The 16,707-nt window shown below is 55.8% G+C and overlaps 1 protein-coding gene across 9 annotated transcripts in view; it reads left to right on the top strand.

The window, feature by feature from the left end:
- The window catches only part of LRP8 (LDL receptor related protein 8), an 80,410-nt gene that overhangs the window by 43,713 nt on the left and 19,990 nt on the right, over positions 1-16,707 (top strand). For 2 of the 9 annotated variants that reach the window (XM_043879014.1, XM_043879017.1), the window contains exons 4-11: positions 284-412; positions 4,032-4,415; positions 5,315-5,437; positions 6,230-6,352; positions 9,496-9,615; positions 9,691-9,816; positions 12,996-13,170; positions 15,134-15,361. In XM_043879014.1, the coding sequence (XP_043734949.1) occupies positions 284-412; positions 4,032-4,415; positions 5,315-5,437; positions 6,230-6,352; positions 9,496-9,615; positions 9,691-9,816; positions 12,996-13,170; positions 15,134-15,361 (1,408 nt within the window). Of the gene's footprint in view, positions 1-283; positions 413-4,031; positions 4,416-5,314; positions 5,438-6,229; positions 6,353-8,313; positions 8,353-9,495; positions 9,616-9,690; positions 9,817-12,995; positions 13,171-15,133; positions 15,362-16,707 lie in introns of all 9 variants that reach the window. The other 7 variants (XM_043879016.1, XM_043879018.1, XM_043879021.1 and 4 more) reach the window with 5 other exon arrangements.

The raw sequence follows: 16,707 nt of genomic DNA on the forward strand, positions 1-16,707 counted from the left end.
ACGAGAAGCTCGCACACCACAACTAGAGAGTAGCTCCCGCTCACCACAGCTAGAGAAAGCCCGCACACAGCAACAAAGACCCAGCCCAGCCAAAAATGAATAAATGAATAAAAAAGTCTTAGGGGCAGAGGAGCTTCTTCTTAGACGAAGAAGCTGAGACAGGAAGGCCCTGGTGGATTCCCAGGGCTTCAGGCCATGAGGCTGGAGTCAGGCAGTAGGACTCACTGGCACCATGCCCTATGTCCTCCTTGGCTGAGCTGTGGACATGTGTCTCTCTCCACAGCCAAGCAGGTGTGTCCTGCAGAGAAGCTGAGCTGCGGACCCTCCAGCCACAAGTGTGTGCCGGCCTCGTGGCGCTGTGATGGGGAGAAGGACTGTGAGAGCGGAGCGGATGAGGCTGGATGTGCCACATGTGAGTCCCGGGTCTGGTCCCCCAGGGTCACGGTCAGGCAGCCTTGGGCAGCAGTGGTCACTTGTGGGGAAGGAGGGCCAGGTTCTCCAGGGAGCTTGGGAGGTGGAGAGGAAAGGGGAACGGTCAGGACACTAGTAATGGCCGGGCACTTTGAAGAGACATTCTTTTTCATCCTCACAATCACCTCACAAGCAGCCATTATCATCCCCATTTGTGGGTGAGGAAACTGAGGCTCAGACAAGCGAGGAAAAATGCCCACGGCTAAGTGACAGAACTGATTCAACTTCAGGTCCGGTCAGCAAGGTCCACGTGTGTTATAACCATGCCTGACATCTGCTCATCCATTCCATAAGTCTATACTGATCTCTGAGCAGGGGCAGGAGACCAGAGTGGGGGCCGTAGTGAGAGATGGTTGCGGACTGGGCGAGGACACTGGCAGTGTCGGGGGAAGGGAACAGATTCCTGAGGACTGTTGCTGAAATCTCAGACCTGAGCACCAATGTCATGAGGCAGGAAGACAGTCTCAGCAGGCTTCTGCAGGGACAGATGGAAGTGGTCACTGGGGCAGTTCCACATCAGTGGGCTTCAAACACAGGATTATCTCCTTCCCAGGGGGCAGGCCAGCAGGGCCTGGGCCAGTGGGGAAGGTGGCCTGGCCGGGCATGTTTCATATGCAGTGGGCACCTACTGTGTGCCAGACTCTGGAAGGGACAAGAAGGTGAATCCTATAGGCCTCTCTTCGGGAGCTCATGATGAATGGGGGAGACAGACTGGCTGTTGGAACTAGGCTGTGAGGCTGGGCAGAGATCCGGGCAATCGCTCGGGGACTTTTGCCAAGCACGTGCCCACCACTGTCTCCCACCCTGCTCACTCTGCCAGCTTCTGTCTTTGTATCCTACCCATCCTTCCTGGCCTATGGGAAGTGCCACCTCCTCTGGAGGCGTCTAGATCACAGCACTCTAAGAACGTGAGTCTCTGGAATTTGGATATCTCTGAAGCTGGAAGCGTCTGGGTATGCGGGCAGATCCTGGCTGGGACCAGCAGTTGCAAAGCCCCAGTGGTACACTGCCTCATTTCTGCAGCTGTGATAATAATTCTGTGGGGCCTCACTGGCCAGTGAGAATCCTCTCCCCTCCATACCTCCTGAAAATCAGATGTTTCCGCAGTCATCAAGGCTATCAGCCACTATCGCTGGGAGTGGGAATAGCTCTAACTACGGCATGTTGTGGCAGGGCTGTTCCCTGTTAATTATAGAAGATAGTCATGTTCAAAGGTCCTATTGGGCTTCTCTGCTTCAGCTCCCAATCACCAAGGCAAAGGAAGAAGAATACTCCCTTCTCTCATCCCTCAAAGCTTCTTCCATTCATGAATACTGGGAGGGGTCCCTGAACACGGGCCTGATATGTAGATCTTAAAGGTGCTGTCAGCTTTGAAAACTTGGAGCAAACTCACGATAAAGCAGCTCTTCCTCCTAGAACTCTGATCGTAGTGAGTCCTCCCTCCCTGTCTGGACAGGGAGGAGGAGGGCTAATCTAGGCATCAGCTTAATCTTGAGGGGCAGACATCACAGAGTAGGGTGTGCATTTCCTACCAAGGCCCCAACATCCCAAAAGCCCAGAAGGGGAAAAAAATGCATATGTCAGAAACTTGATAGAGCCGTCAGCCACACATGACATGAGCTGCCTACCTTGTGAAACTGAAGCCATCAGTTCTATTTTATGTTCACTAACAATGAAAAGGGACAGTTTTCCAACAGAAAGTAAAAACACAGACTATTGGCGCCCCCACGTGGAAAGATAGGGTGCTGCCACCACCAAGTTACTGGGCTTCCCAGGTGGCGCTAGTGGTGGCGCTTCTGCCAATGTAGAAGACATAAAAGATGAGAGTTTGATCCCTGGATGGGGAAGATCCCCAGAAGGAGGGCATGGCAACCCACTCCAGTATTCTTGCCTGGAGAATCCTATGGACACAGGAGCCCGGTGGGCTACAGTCCACTGGGTCACAAAGAGTCGAATACGACTGAAGTGACTTAGCATGCATGTACACGCGGCCCCTGTATCCATGCCTGGCCTGGGGCTCCAGGCCTCTTCTTGGCCTCTGTATAAGGAATGAAGGAGGGAGGAAGTCAGGTCGCTACTCTAGAAACAGCCTGAACTCAAGGGTGGGAAGAAAACTGGAAAGCTCAGAGGAGTCAGAGGAGGAAGTAAGAGCCCCAAACCTGAGTTCTGGACCCCTCGTCACCGCGGACTGACTGTGCAACCCTGGGCATGTTGCTCCTCTCCCTGGGCCTCAGTTTCCCCATCTGTAAACTGGCAGTGGGGCTGGTGGTCTCTAAGGCTCTCCCAGCCTCTGCTGCTGCTGCTAAGTCACTTCAGTTGTGTCCGACTCTGTGCAACCCCATAGACGGCAGCCCACCAGGCTCCGCCATCCCTGGGATTCTCCAGGCAAGAACACTGGAGTGGGTTGCCATTCCCCTCTCCAATGCATGAAAGTGAAAAGTGAAAGTGAAGTCGCTCAGTTGTGTCTGACTCTTAGCGACCCCATGGACTGCAGCCCACCAGGCTCCTCCGTTCATGGGATTTTCCAGGCAAGAGTACCAGAGTGGGGTGCCATTACCTTCTCCGCCCAGCCTCTGAGCTCAGAGCAACCCACCAGGGAGAGGAAGCCCAGGGCCCCAGACAGTGCCAGTGACCTGTGCCCATAATGATTGCAAATCCCTAAGTTACTCCTCACACCTGGCTGGTCCAGCCTCCATCCACACCACATGCACTCTCACTGCGGGAAGCTCTGTACTGGACCTTTGGGAAAAAGTGGGTCAATCTCAGAGCCCACCCCTGTGCAATTCATTGTCATGGGGCAGACAGAGAAGGACACAAGACCCAGGCACCTGAGCAGGCTGTGAAGGGCACCTGAAAGGAGAGTGGAGGTGTGTGGAAACTTCCCAAGCAGGGGAACACGAAGTGTGTTATGAGAGAGGTAGAATTTGGACCCTTGAAGGATTCGAACTCATCACTATGATAAAGAGAGACAGTGGTTGGCAAGAGATGGGCGTCCAGCAGATGGATCAGCCTGGGTAAAGGCTGGGGAAGTGGGAAAGTGTACAGATGGTCTAGTGTGTGACGTGAAGCAGGGTGTGAGCAGAGTGAGGTGATGGGGTACAGCAGTAGCTCCGTGCCAGTGGCCTTGGATGCCAGGCCAAGGGACTTAGAGGGGATAGTGCAAGCGAACCCGGGAGTGGGGAGGGCCCTGGACTGTGCTGTAAGGAAGCAGGTCCAGGCCTTATTCTTGGAAGGGTCGATGTCATGCTACATACCATTTCCTGGGAACATCTGGAGAGGCCTTCAAGACAGGTTACACTCTGCAGCTTTAGAGGCTCTTAGTCCCACCATCCTGCAGGGAGCAGGACAGGAATTCCCGCTCCCAGTGAGGCTAGGGAGGCGGCCCAGCATGACCCTAGCTGGACCCGGATTGGAGGCCCCCTTTGCCGTCCACATTCGGGGCCCCCAGCAGGGCTCATTCAGGCCGGGGGGTGAGGGTCAGGGCCCCTGGAGCGGGACCGGCGGGCCCGGGGCGCCGGGGATGGGGTCCGGCGGGCCGACCGGCTCTCTGTCCCGCGCAGTGTGCGCCCCGCACGAGTTCCAGTGCAGCAACCGCTCGTGCCTGGCCGCCGTGTTCGTGTGCGACGGCGACGACGACTGCGGCGACGGCAGCGACGAGCGCGGCTGCGCCGACCCGGCCTGCGGGCCCCGCGAGTTCCGCTGCGGCGGCGACGGCGGCGCCTGCATCCCCGAGCGCTGGGTCTGCGACCGCCAGTTCGACTGCGAGGACCGCTCGGACGAGGCGGCCGAGCTGTGCGGCCGCGCGGGCCCCCGCGCCACGCCCGCGCCCGCCGCCTGCGCCGCCGCCGCCCAGTTCGCCTGCCGCAGCGGCGAGTGCGTGCACCTGGGCTGGCGCTGCGACGGCGACCGCGACTGCAAGGACAAGTCGGACGAGGCCGACTGCCGTAAGCCCCCGCCCGCCCCCATCTCGCCCTGGGCCGCGGGTGCGCCAGCGTCCGCGGAGGGGGCCGCCTCTTCTCGCCCTACTCCGACCCTAGTCTTGGTTTAACGGGGGCGACAGAACTGGGGAAACGTGAAGTGTGTGTGGTCACATGGCTGCTAAGCTGCGGAGCTCAGGGTCTTCACAGGTACCTGTGACCCTCCGGGACGCGCCCCTGCCCCTGTCATACCTCCCACCCCTGCCTTCCCGGGCCCAAGCAGTCACCCACTGGTCCCAATGCCAGAGACCTTGGTACACTAAAGAAGAGCCCCCACCCCAATCCTCCCTACCTCCTGGGCCTGCTCATCCTTCAAGGCTTCTCCCAGGTTCCTCTGATGGGTCCTGCTGGGCTGGGTTCCCCTGAGCTCCTGTAGGTTCCTGGCCTCCTCGTCTGGCAACACATCCACACAATGATCTTTGCCCCTCAGCCCTGCTCTGCACCCTTGAGCTGTTAGAGGATGGGGGGAGGGGTGCTCTTAGTAATCTGTGTCCCCCATCCCTACATCCTGGGCGCTGAGGAAGGGTTTGCTGAAAGGATGAGGTCATTAAGTAATGAGCACTGAGGTTCCAAAGCACTGTTCCGGAGGGGTGGCACTGGGGAGAGACGGTAGAGAGGGAGACAGGAGACCTGAGTTTTAGTCCTGGCTTTGCCTGCCAGAGCGCTGTGTGACCCTGGCTGAGGCCTTCCCCCTCTCTGAGCTTCAGTCTCCCCATCTTGTGCCTTGGCCCGGTGTCCTCCGAAGACTCCCAAGCTCAGCCACTGGTTCTGTTCTTGCCGGGGGTGCGTGTGGGCTGGAGGTGGGGGAGGAGAGCTGTCCCAGCACCTGAGGGCGCTGACCCCGTCCGCTCACCCTCCCCTGGCAGCACTGGGCACCTGCCGTGGAGACGAGTTCCGGTGCGGGGATGGGACTTGTGTGCCTGCCATCAAGCGCTGCAACCAGGAGCAGGACTGTCCAGACGGGAGTGACGAAGCTGGCTGCCTGCAGGGTGAGTGTGGTCAGCGGCAAGGGGACAGCACCCCCTGAGCTTCCCCTGGCTCCCTGGAGAGAGCGGAGTTGGGAGACATCACCCCTTGGTCCTTATGATGCCTCTTCCCCCAGAGTATTACTTGCCCCTAAACCACCCAGACCCCCTCCCTGCGGGTCCTTGTGGCACTAGAACTGGAGCCTTAAGGACTTTGCAAAAGCTGAAGGAGGCCTGGGGGAAGGGATGTGAAGGCACTGCAAGAGATCCAGCCCCCACCCTTTGTTTATATCTGCACCTCCAAGCAGCTTTACTAACTGGTTCCTGGACCAGACAGAGGCAGAGTCCTGCTCCCCAGGGAGCCCCCTTAATTCTCAAGTGGCTGTCATCACCCTGCAGGAGTAGGGACCCTGAACACCTGGTCATCTGGAGAAATGGATCAAGGATTGGGCGGTGAGGTCGCCTCCCCAGTCTAGGACCACTGGAGCATAGGCCCCCTCAGGAGATGGTCCCTGCAGCCCCCAGGGTCTCTGTAGAGGGGCTGCATTTCCCTCCAAGGTCCCTAATGCTGGTAGATCAGATGTAGACCCCCCACACCCCGCCCACCTCCATGATCCTGGTTATCCCTGAGGTCCTGTCCTTCTGTGAACAGAGCTCCCACCAGCCCTGTATTCAGCTGTCAATCCTGGGCCACCCTCTGGAGGCCGGTGGGGGCTGAGTCTGGAGCTCTCCTCACCTCCCATGGGCCCAGCCCACCCCAACCCTCCCTGCCTAAGGTCTCACAGGTGCTGTCCACTCTCTTGTCCGGCCCGACAGAGTCAACATGTGAGGGTCCCCGCAGATTTCAGTGTAAGAGTGGCGAGTGCGTGGACGGCAGGAAAGTGTGTGATGCTCAGAGGGACTGCCGGGACTGGTCGGATGAGCCTCTGAAAGAGTGTGGTATAGTACCTGTCTCTGTCCAACTGCTGGACTAACCTCCCCCATCACACCCCCTCCCGGCCCTCAGGCCACAGCCCTTACCCACCCCTCTGCACACGTTCTGTTCTGACCCTCTCTCTGGACCCATGTGCTGTTCCGTGGTCTCAGACGGAGCTCTTTGCCTTTGGGGCCTCTTGTTTTGTGTTTCTGCAAATCTAAGGGCCTTTCCTTTCCAAATGCTCAGAAATTGCTTCCTCTCATAAACACAGACTGTCTTCAGTTCTTTCAGATTCAGACCTCTGAGTGTGTGCTCACTCGGGAACTTTCTCTCTCTCTCATTGTTTCTGCCCTGCTATCCTAGCCAGGGCTCTGGCCTCTGAGGCCTTCCAGCCCCCCTAGCAGGGGACCCTGCAGTGGAAGAGGTGGGGAACAGCCAGCGGGTGGCCAGACAAGGCACAGATATGAAAGTCATTGGGCTCAGGCCAGGCCTGGGTAAGGATAGGGCAGACCCAGCAGCAGAGGGTGGCACCATCCTGTGCCCTGAGGAACTTTCTGGGAGAACAGGCTCACAGGCTGGACACGAGCGAGGAGTGCAAGGAGGCGGCTGTCCTGATGGCCAGAGCTGTCAGGCCGGGTTCCAGGCTAAAAGGAGCAGGAAAGCCTGGACTGCAGGTGGGCAGACATCACCAAGAGCATGTGGGAAACCCAGGGTGGGCTCTAGAAATGTTCATTTCTGAGGTCAGTGGCTTGGACAGAGAACGCCTGAGTGGACAGAGAACGCCTGAGCAGACAGAGCCTGGGTCAGACCCTCCCTCCCCTGCCTTCCTGGCAGACCCATTTCCACCCAGCGCCCTCCCTCCTGGGCCTTCAGAGGAGATCATTCCCTTGAGCTTCCTGAAACAACACACCTTTGCCCCTGTTAAAAATTAAGAAATTGATTTCGGGAAGGAAGAGAAGCTGGGAAAAGGTCACTCGGTCTTAGTCTGAGCTTGCAGGTGACAGACTCCCCCCAGGCTCTGCTGTGAAAGGTCTCAGAAGAAGGAAGTTATGGAAAAGAGGAGAGGGAGGCAGGAACATCTGAGCCTAGGCGCCCTACCGGATACTACTAACTTGCTGAACTCTCTTCTCTCTTGTCTTTTGCATGACACTCCAAAGAGACGTATGTACGCATGTGTTTGTGTCTCTGTGCTGGTGAGAGACCAGTGTCTGTATCCATGACTCCTTCTCGGAGGAAGGCAAGGGAGTTGCATCATGTGTCTCTGTGTGGCTCCCATGTCTGTGTGAATGTGCCTGAGCATGTGAGCTGGTGTGTGTGTGCATGTAGGTGTGTGCATGCAGGTGGGCACTCGTGCTGGGGACACTGCCCCTTCCTTCCATGGGGACCTCAAATGCTCCTCAGGCCTCTCTGGACCACTTTCCCTCCCTCCCCGCTGCAGGCCCCCAGCAGAATCACCTCCAGGGTAGATCAAATTGGGAAGGCCCAGAGACTCCCCTCTTCTGCCTCCGTACTGACTTTCCAGGGTTGGCGGGACCGTCTACCCATTCTCTGCCCCTGACTCACCTCAACCCCGGAGGACTCTGCCTCTGTGTTTCATGGAAGCCTGAGTCACGTGGCACTCTCCCCTTCCCCCATCAGAGCCATCTTGCACCTCCCACTCCAGCCAGTGCTCAGTAAATACAGTGGTTGAACTGCCGCTCCTGCAGAAGGAGAGGGAGGAAGTGAGTGATGGTGACTGAGGCCATGAGTGAGCAGGTGAACAAGTGAATGGATGGCGCGGAGGGAGCAGTATGCAGTGCAGTGTGGGAGACGTCAGGGAGGGCTGGGAGTGACGGGAAGATCCTGGAGGTGGTGCCCTACAGAGGCCACCCCAGAGCTACCGTGGCTCAGCCCACCCCAAGGGGTGGGGCTTCCCAGTGTTGGGCCTGGCTGAGTCACCCCCAGCCCGCCAGTCATGGGGTTGCCATGGTCTTGTTCTTTTCAGTTCTGCCAACATCCCAGAGAAACAGGAGGCGGCCCAGGGGTAAAGGGGAACGTTCCCCCAGCATGGCTCAGGCTAGGGGCGGGGGCACCCACCACTATGCATGGCCTGGGGTGGGAGCTCAGACCGGCTGTGTGCATGACCCTGGCTGGCTCGGCACAGCTCTGCTTGGCTTGGCTGGAGTGGCGGGGCAGGGGTCTAATGGGCAGAGGCGGGCACGGCACCTTCCCCTGGCTTGAAGAGTTAACCTTCTGTGATTCTAAAGCCCAGAAGATGCTGTGAGAACTTGGTGAGCCTTGGTCCTGGCCTCTCTGACCTCCTCTAGGACCCTGCCAGACGTGGTGAGGGAGTGGAGGATGGGGGAACCAGATCCCTTCATCCCTTGCAGCATCGGTAATCTTGGGACCAGGCTTGTGACCAAGTGTAGGAGTAGACACAGGTGTTGAGAGGAGAGGACGGGGAAAAAGTCCACCGTGGTTCACAGTACGAGAGAACTGACTTAGCAACAGCGCCATGGAGATAGAGGCCTGGCCGTCTCAAATAACCACCAGCTCAGTAGAGGGCAGCCCTTGTATTAGTTCAGACCCCTCTGGGTGGCAGACTAGCTCTGGGCCCTGTCCAGAGAGTGCATCCAGAGCAAGGCACCTGAAAGGCAGGGGACCAGGAATCAGCGCTCTAAGGAAATTCTGAGGGAGCCATTGGACTCTGGCCAACCCTGCATGGCACCAGCTGCCTCGGGGGGAAGTGGGCTTCCCGAGACTGGAGGTGGTTAAGCAAGGGCATTTCACAGGGGATTCTTAAGGCACTTGAGGGTTGGACATGGTACATGCAGGTCCCTTCAATACTGAGGTCATGAGGAAGGAGACGTAAGAAATGTGTTTGTGAAAGGAAAGACCTTAGGCAGCCTGGTTGCCTCCAGGCTGGTGATGGACAGAGTCCTGGCCTGGGAGGCAAAGGACCCGAGTTCTGGTTCCACCCTGTCCTGTCTGTGTGTCTGGCCTTGAGCAAGGACCCTCTCTGAGCCTCCTCTTGCCCAGTCACCTGGCTAATGAGGCTGAGGCTCGATGAGGCTCTGGGGGAGGCTGAGGCTGCCCTGAGTCTCTGCTTCAGCTCCAGGCCCATCCATGTCCCGCCCCGACCCCAGTCTCAGTTCCTGGACCCTCAGGAGCCTGTGTCCCTCCCCAGGCCTGAACGAGTGTCTGCACAACAATGGCGGCTGTTCCCACATCTGCACCGACCTTAAGATTGGCTTTGAGTGCACGTGCCCTGCAGGCTACCAGCTCCTGGACCAGAAGACCTGTGGCGGTGAGCACCCCCACCCCAGCCCCTCAAGCAGAGGCAGCTCCTCCTGCTGGTCCTGACCTCTGCTCCTCCCCACAGACATCGACGAGTGTGAGGACCCAGATGCCTGCAGCCAGATCTGTGTCAATTACAAGGGCTACTTTAAATGCGAGTGCCACCCTGGCTACGAGATGGACACACTGACCAAGAACTGCAAGGCCGTCGGTCAGTATGGACACTACAAGGTGGGGGGCAGGGGAGCAGCTCTGAGGGAGTCCAGGAAGCAGCGTGCTTCACATGTGAGGCGTGGTGTGCATACATACCCCTCACACACTCAGATAGGAAGTTGCAATATATAGCACACACACAATGCAACTGTGCGCACGACACTGACCCTGCACAGAGCCACCCAGAGACTGTGCTCACATGACAGATACAAGCTGGACCATGCTGGCCACACATGGCATAGGCAACCCACACAAAGGGCAGGCTGTGTGCAGACCTGACTGATCATCAGGTCAGCTGATGGAATTCACTTGTTTTATTTATTTGTTTACACTGAACACCTAACATTGTTGTAGGCACTAGAGACTCAACAGTAAGCAAAACAGATGCAAATCTCTGTCCTTATAGGATTTACACTCTAGTGGGTGAGACGGGAAATCAAAAAACTAAATAAAATTCAGTGCATGGCAGATGGTGATTGGGGTTCAGGAGAAATATAAAGTAGAGAAGTCCAAGGGGGCCGTGGCTTACGGTTTTAAGTAGAGTGGTCAGGAAAGCCCTCGCTGAGAAGGTGACATTTGCATAAAGACCTGAAGGAGGTGAGGGAGTGAGCCAGGCATGACCTGCAGGAACCAAAGATAGCAGCGTGCCTGCTGTGTTGAGATAACGAAGAGAAAGCCAGTGCAGCTGGAGCAAAGAGAATAGGAGGAGATGAAGCCCACAAAGTGACTTGGGGCAGATCATAAAGGCCTTCTTGACTGTTACAAGGGCTGACTCTCGCCATCAGTCAGGGGGAAGGAAGCTTTGGTGGGTTCAGAGTAATGGGACAGGGTGCCTTCCATTTTAACCAGCTCCCTCTAGTGGCCGTGTTGAGAATAGACCGTCGTGGGCAGGGGAGGAAGCTGGGGAGCTGCTGCAAAGGTCATTGCAGTCAGCCTGGAGAGAGGTGATGGTGGATTAAACCAGGGTGTTGCATGGAGATAATGAAAAGTAGACAATGTGAATATATTTTCAAGGTCAGGATTTATTTTGAAGCAACAGGAGTTTCTTGTGAATTGAATGTAGGATGTGAAACTGAAAAAAGGAAATCAAAGGTGACCATGAGGTTTTTAACCAAACGAAATATGGGATTGCTGTTTAAGGCATTGGGAAAGATGGTAAAAGCAGGTTTGGGAGAATATTGGATTAATTTGGACATGTTAAATTTAACAAAATTGTTTAGACATCTCAGCGGAAGTATTGTGCAGGTTATTGGATATAGGAACCTAGAATTCAGATGCACAAAAATACCTACTCTATAGGCTATAACAATACAGAAGCTACAATAATTAACATATAGCTGGCAAACCCGACACACATAGCACCCAAACTGTACAATGTACAGCACATACGTTAGCACATCACATGTAGCATGCAACCAGTTCCTACCCCCACCTGGAGAGGTGTGACATGTAACAGACTATATACGTGCAGTGGAGACAACACACAATGGCCCATGTATACACAACCCCCACATATCAATATCTAAAGTGCAGTTACACAAAAACTCCAGTCGTAACAAACAGGGTACCTGTCACAGTCACAACTCTCGGTAAAAATCAGCTCAAGATATCCTGTAACCCAGCTCCTGCCCTCAGGAAGATGAGGTGTCTTTGCTCTCATTTCCAGGCGAGGAAATCCCCTGTGGCTCAGCTGGTAAAGAATCTGCCTGCAATGTGGGAGACCTAGGTTCGATCCCTGGGTTGGGAAGATCCCCTGGTGAAGGGAAAGGCTACCCACTCCAGTATTCTGGCCTGGAGAATTCCACGAGCTGTATAATCCATGGGGTCACAAAGAGTTGGACACGACTGAGCGACTCACTCTCACTTTCCAGGCGAGGAAAATCACAGATTGTCAATGGCAGAGTTGGCCCTGAACCCAGCTTTTCTCCTTTCTCCTTGCACATGGAGCTGTATTTTTCCATGCTCTGTGTCCCATATCCTCCCTGTCACCCCCACCCTGCTTTGAAATGATGTCCATCACTACACACAGGTCACACCCTCAGCCCCAGGCCCCACATGGCTCTATGCTGGTCCCTCCCCACCCCCAGGGAGCACATTACCCTGGCAGAGATGTGCAGTGACAGGGACCAGGGGCCCTGCAGAAGTGTCAGCTGGAAAACACGACCAGGAGAAGGCCCAGGCAGCTCCAGAGACAGGTGTTGCCGCTCAGACAGTGCAGGTACCTGAGAGTTGCCTATTTACATCTGAAAACAGGCTGGAGGAGCGGCGGCCTGTGCCAAGTTCTAGACCTTCATAGGCCTGGGGGACAGTGACCTTCCCCATGGGGTAGCCAGGAATGTTAAACCTTTGATGTTCTTCCTAAAATCTAATCCTAAGTCTGAAAATAAGTTTGAATATATACCAGCAGTTGTGTGTTGTCCTTTTGCATGTGTATAATCTGTGTCATATTATACACATCCTGCCCTAGCTACTGGCTCAGAATAAAGTGCGAACTCAGATCACAGGATCCTTTGTGATTGGGTCCCTGCCGGCATCTGCAGATTCATCTCTTGCTGTGTCCCCAAACACACTCTCTGTAAACTAAAGACTCACAATGACCTCCTTGAATCTCCTCCCTCGAGCCTCACTGCTGGCCCTGAGGTCTGTGTTCCACCCTGCAGCCTCAGTCATCTTTGTAAATCATTTACTGTTCATGTTGCCCTTTCTTGAATGTTGCAGTGGGGCCCAAGCAGAGGAGGAGGCAGCAGCTGGGGAGAAATGCACTATAGGTAGAAGGACAACTTGAGCACAGGCCCTGAGGCAGCAAAGCTCTGCCATGGGGAGATGATGACAGATAGCCTGGTGGCTGGGACCAAGGTGTTAGGGGGTGAGTGATGAGGCTGGACAGGGAGCTGGAGTCACTGCAGAAAGCCTCCCATACAGGCCAGAGGAAATGGAGTCATCTCAGATTTGGGGGAGTTTGTGTCTAATAAAAAAATCCCTCTTGTTATGTGTGGTGCTTTTCATCTTAAGCTTTTTGTACCCATTATCTCACTCCTCTAACTTGTGAGGTAGGAGTTGCCACCACTTTTTACAGGAAAGGAGGCGTCCCTCAGCAAATCAGTGGCAGAGCCTTGGTCTCCAGAACCCCCACCTGTTGTGCTGACCCTTTTCCCTCTCAACCCCCCTGTATGGCAGCTGGCAGAAGCCCATCCCTGATCTTCACCAACCGGCACGAAGTGCGGAGGATAGACCTGGTAAAGCGGGACTACTCACGGCTCATCCCCATGCTCAAGAACGTCGTGGCGCTGGACGTTGAAGTTGCCACCAATCGCATCTACTGGTGTGACCTCTCCTACCGCAAGATCTACAGGTGAGCAGAGGCCTGGCTCCTGCAGCCAAGGCGTGGAGGGGGACTGACAGAAGAGGAGAGGACGGGTGGCCTCTGCACCCTCTCTGCCCCCAGGTTCCCCCAGGACAGAGTTAGGGCTTAGGAGGGGATGCAGGAGCACAGTGCACATGGAACTGCCGGGACTTCACCTGCTGGGCCTTCATCCGAGGGCTTTGTTGGGAGAGCAGCTTTGAGCCCACACGCGGGGGCTTTGACTGACCTCTGGCAGCCTAGTCGGGCAATGCAAGACACAGGAAGGTGCCTCTGGCTTTGACGGGGACGTTCAGAGCCACTCACATACATGTGTGTTGGATGCTCAGGACTCAAAGATGACTCAGACCTGGTCCTGCCTGGAGGATCCCACTCAGAACACAGTGATATCCCTTGTGATGATCATGAAGGAAAAGTATAGAAGACACCTCCGACCCGGTCTGGGGGCGGCACTATGCCCAGACCAGCCCTTCACATCACAGTCTGTTGGCTCTGGTTCCTAGGAAGGCTCCTCACACACAAGGAAGTTTTCTCCCAGGAGCTTCTGCGTGCCCAAGTCTCCTTTGGTAGTCATGTCCTTTCTTCGTCCTGAGATCCACTTGGACTCAAGACTGCTGATGACCAGGCCCTGGGTGGACTGTTGAACAAATGGTAGGATGGATGGATGGATGGAAGCAATGCCAGTGGCTACTCACTGGCAACTAGTGCCTATCACACCCCAGCACACATAGACACACTCGCACTCACACACCCAGAACCAGCTCGAGTAGTGTGTGTCCAACAGTTGTGACTGAAAGAGGCAGATTTGATGACAGACTGGATATGGGGCTGTAGGAGGAAGAGTTGAAATTAATTCCCACTTACGTTTTGAGAGTTCATTTTTGAGAGTTTGGGTTTCTCCCTTGGTACTTGGGTGCCCTTCTCTGAGATGGCAGCCAGGAGGGGAGAGATGGTGGTGGGGTAGGCTGGCTGATTGTGGCTGAGAAGAGGGGAATGGGCTGAATAGTTTGGGATGTGTTGAGTTCAAGGTGTCCATGAGACATTCAAAGGGGGCCAGTTGGCTTTATAGTCTGAAACTTAGACAGTTGTCAAGATCAGAGAACTTGGGTCATGGATGGTCGTGGGCACTGTGCAACTAGAAGAGCAAAGAGGATGTGGGGAGAAGAAAACCTTGGGGAAAGCAGCATTTGGGAGACATAAAGCGCTGCTGGTGTTGCCTCCTGGGTGTCTGCTATATTCTGGCCCCTTCTCTCTATTCTCACTGCCTCAGCCCTTCTGCAGACCCTCTTCATCTCTCACTGGAACGTGCTCACAGCCTCTTAACTGGTCTCCCTGCCTTCATCCCCTCCCCCTCCAAACCGTTGTGTATTCTGCAGGTGCCACAGTGATCTCACTCCCCTCTCTGGCCATACCCTCTGACCTGTTCAGTTTTACCCTTAGCACATATGCAAGGGCCATCAGGAGGGTGCCCCTCCTACCTACTCCCTGTCTCACACCCTCACCCACCCCCTCCACCCCTGCCCGCTGGCTCGCTCAGTGTTTCCGAACACGTGCTTTGGCGTCTGCACATGCTGACTCTAACCTGACCTGTCTGTGTTCCTGGTGAATTGGTCCTTCGGGGCTCAACCACAAGCCCTCCTCCAGCCCCCAGGATGATGTAGTTTCCACTTCTCTGCTGTTACAGCCTCTGATACTTTCCGTAATCACAAAGTATTGGTGTAATTATCGGGCTATAAATTTCTGTCCCTCCTAAGCTGAGCTCCTTCAGGCCGGAGACTGTGGCTGACTTGAGCTTGTGTCCTTACCCTGGTGGCCCAGGGAACCCATTGAATGGAAATAAGCCAAGCTCCTCTCTGGTGCAGTGCCATGGCCCAGAGGGAAGAGAGGGGAAGGGCAGCTGTAGACGGGCCCTGGGGGTGGCACGCCTGCCCACGCCAGCCCTGGTTGCTCCTAGCGCCTACATGGACAAAGCCAGCAACCCCGTGGAGCAGGATGTCCTCATTGACGAGCAGCTGCACTCTCCTGAGGGCCTGGCGGTGGACTGGGTCCACAAGCACATCTACTGGACCGACTCCGGCAACAAGACCATCTCTGTGGCCACAGTTGACGGCAAACGCCGATGTACTCTCTTCAGCCGCAACCTCAGCGAACCCCGGGCCATTGCCGTCGACCCCCTGCGAGGGTGAGTGTTCCCACCCCCAGATTGTGCTGGGCGCTCAGTCTGCACGTGTCTGTCACCAGAGCTATCTTGAGGGCTTCGGAAGGCCCTGGGCCACCCAGACACAGGCGATGGGGGAGAAAGTCCCTGTGGGCCCCTCAGCCTATGAACTCCTGACCAGGGGTCCTTGTGCACTGGCCGCCAGGGCACTCCAGGACTGGGGTACTCACTCATCATATCACAGAACCGAGCATCTCAGGGCGCTGGAGACTGGAGACATTCCTGGGGCAGGACGTCTTCCCTCGGCTGCCATGCGCTGCAGGTGGACACCTGGCAGGTGCTCACACTCCCAGAGACAGGAGCCCATTACAGCTCACACGGCCTGTTTCAGCTGGGGGCAGCTCTGCCTGTTGGAAAGTGTTCCCTGTTTGTTTCTCACGTTCCCAAATCTCTCTGATTGGCCTCTGGAGTTACCTCTGGCATGTCTCCTCCCTGCCCTTCCAGACAATCTCTCTGAGATTTGAAGAACAAAATTACAGGGTCTACTCTGCTCCAGGCTGCCCACCTCCATCCCCACCCGTGTTGCCCACAGTCTCCAGGCCCCTCATCACCCAGGCTGACCTACTCTGGCCATGCCTCTGTATTGGGAATAGGGCTCCTGAACAGAGCAGGACTCCCTCCCTTCCTCAGTGGTGATGTCCTGAGATGGCATGGTTTTTAAGCAGCTGCATCATATTGCTTACCAGAATCACCAGCTTCTTCCTACTGCTGTTTCCTTAATTGTTAAGCAGCGATAAGAGAACCCTCTTCTTCCAGTCGGGCCGCTGGGGTTGGGGCTGGCCACCCGAGAGGGTGTGTGTGGCCTTGGGAAGTGACTGACAGCTGCCGATTACTCGGCACCCACGGGTGCACCCAGCACAGTCCCAGGCATTCTGCAGACACTGAGTCATCTCATTTAACCCCCACCTCAACCCTGTTCCCTGTCTGCTGTCACACAGACCTGGGGCTGTACCTGCCATGTCCCCCAAACCATGTGGTTACACCCAGCCCATCCCTGGTCCACTGTGGATCTGTCAGGGTCCCAGCAGGAAACCCACTGCACACTCAGATGAAGATAATTTGAGGTTGTTTAAACCTTTAGAGCGTGAGCCAGTTGGAGTCAGCTTTGTGTGAGAGAGTCAGGGGAATAGACATCCTGACCTCAGTCTGTCCTCAGCCCCCTCCGCTACCCCCAATATTTTGCTGAATCCAGCTGGAAGCCAGACAGCTAGGGAGTCAAGCCCATTGATGTGGTTCCCACGTGCACCAGCCTTTTGCTGTACAGAGCAGAATGGCGATGGGATTCAGAGCAGCAAGTGGAAGGGATCCAG

This window comes from Cervus elaphus, chromosome 20, assembly GCF_910594005.1.
Source record: "Cervus elaphus chromosome 20, mCerEla1.1, whole genome shotgun sequence".
NCBI lineage: Eukaryota > Metazoa > Chordata > Mammalia > Artiodactyla > Cervidae > Cervus > Cervus elaphus.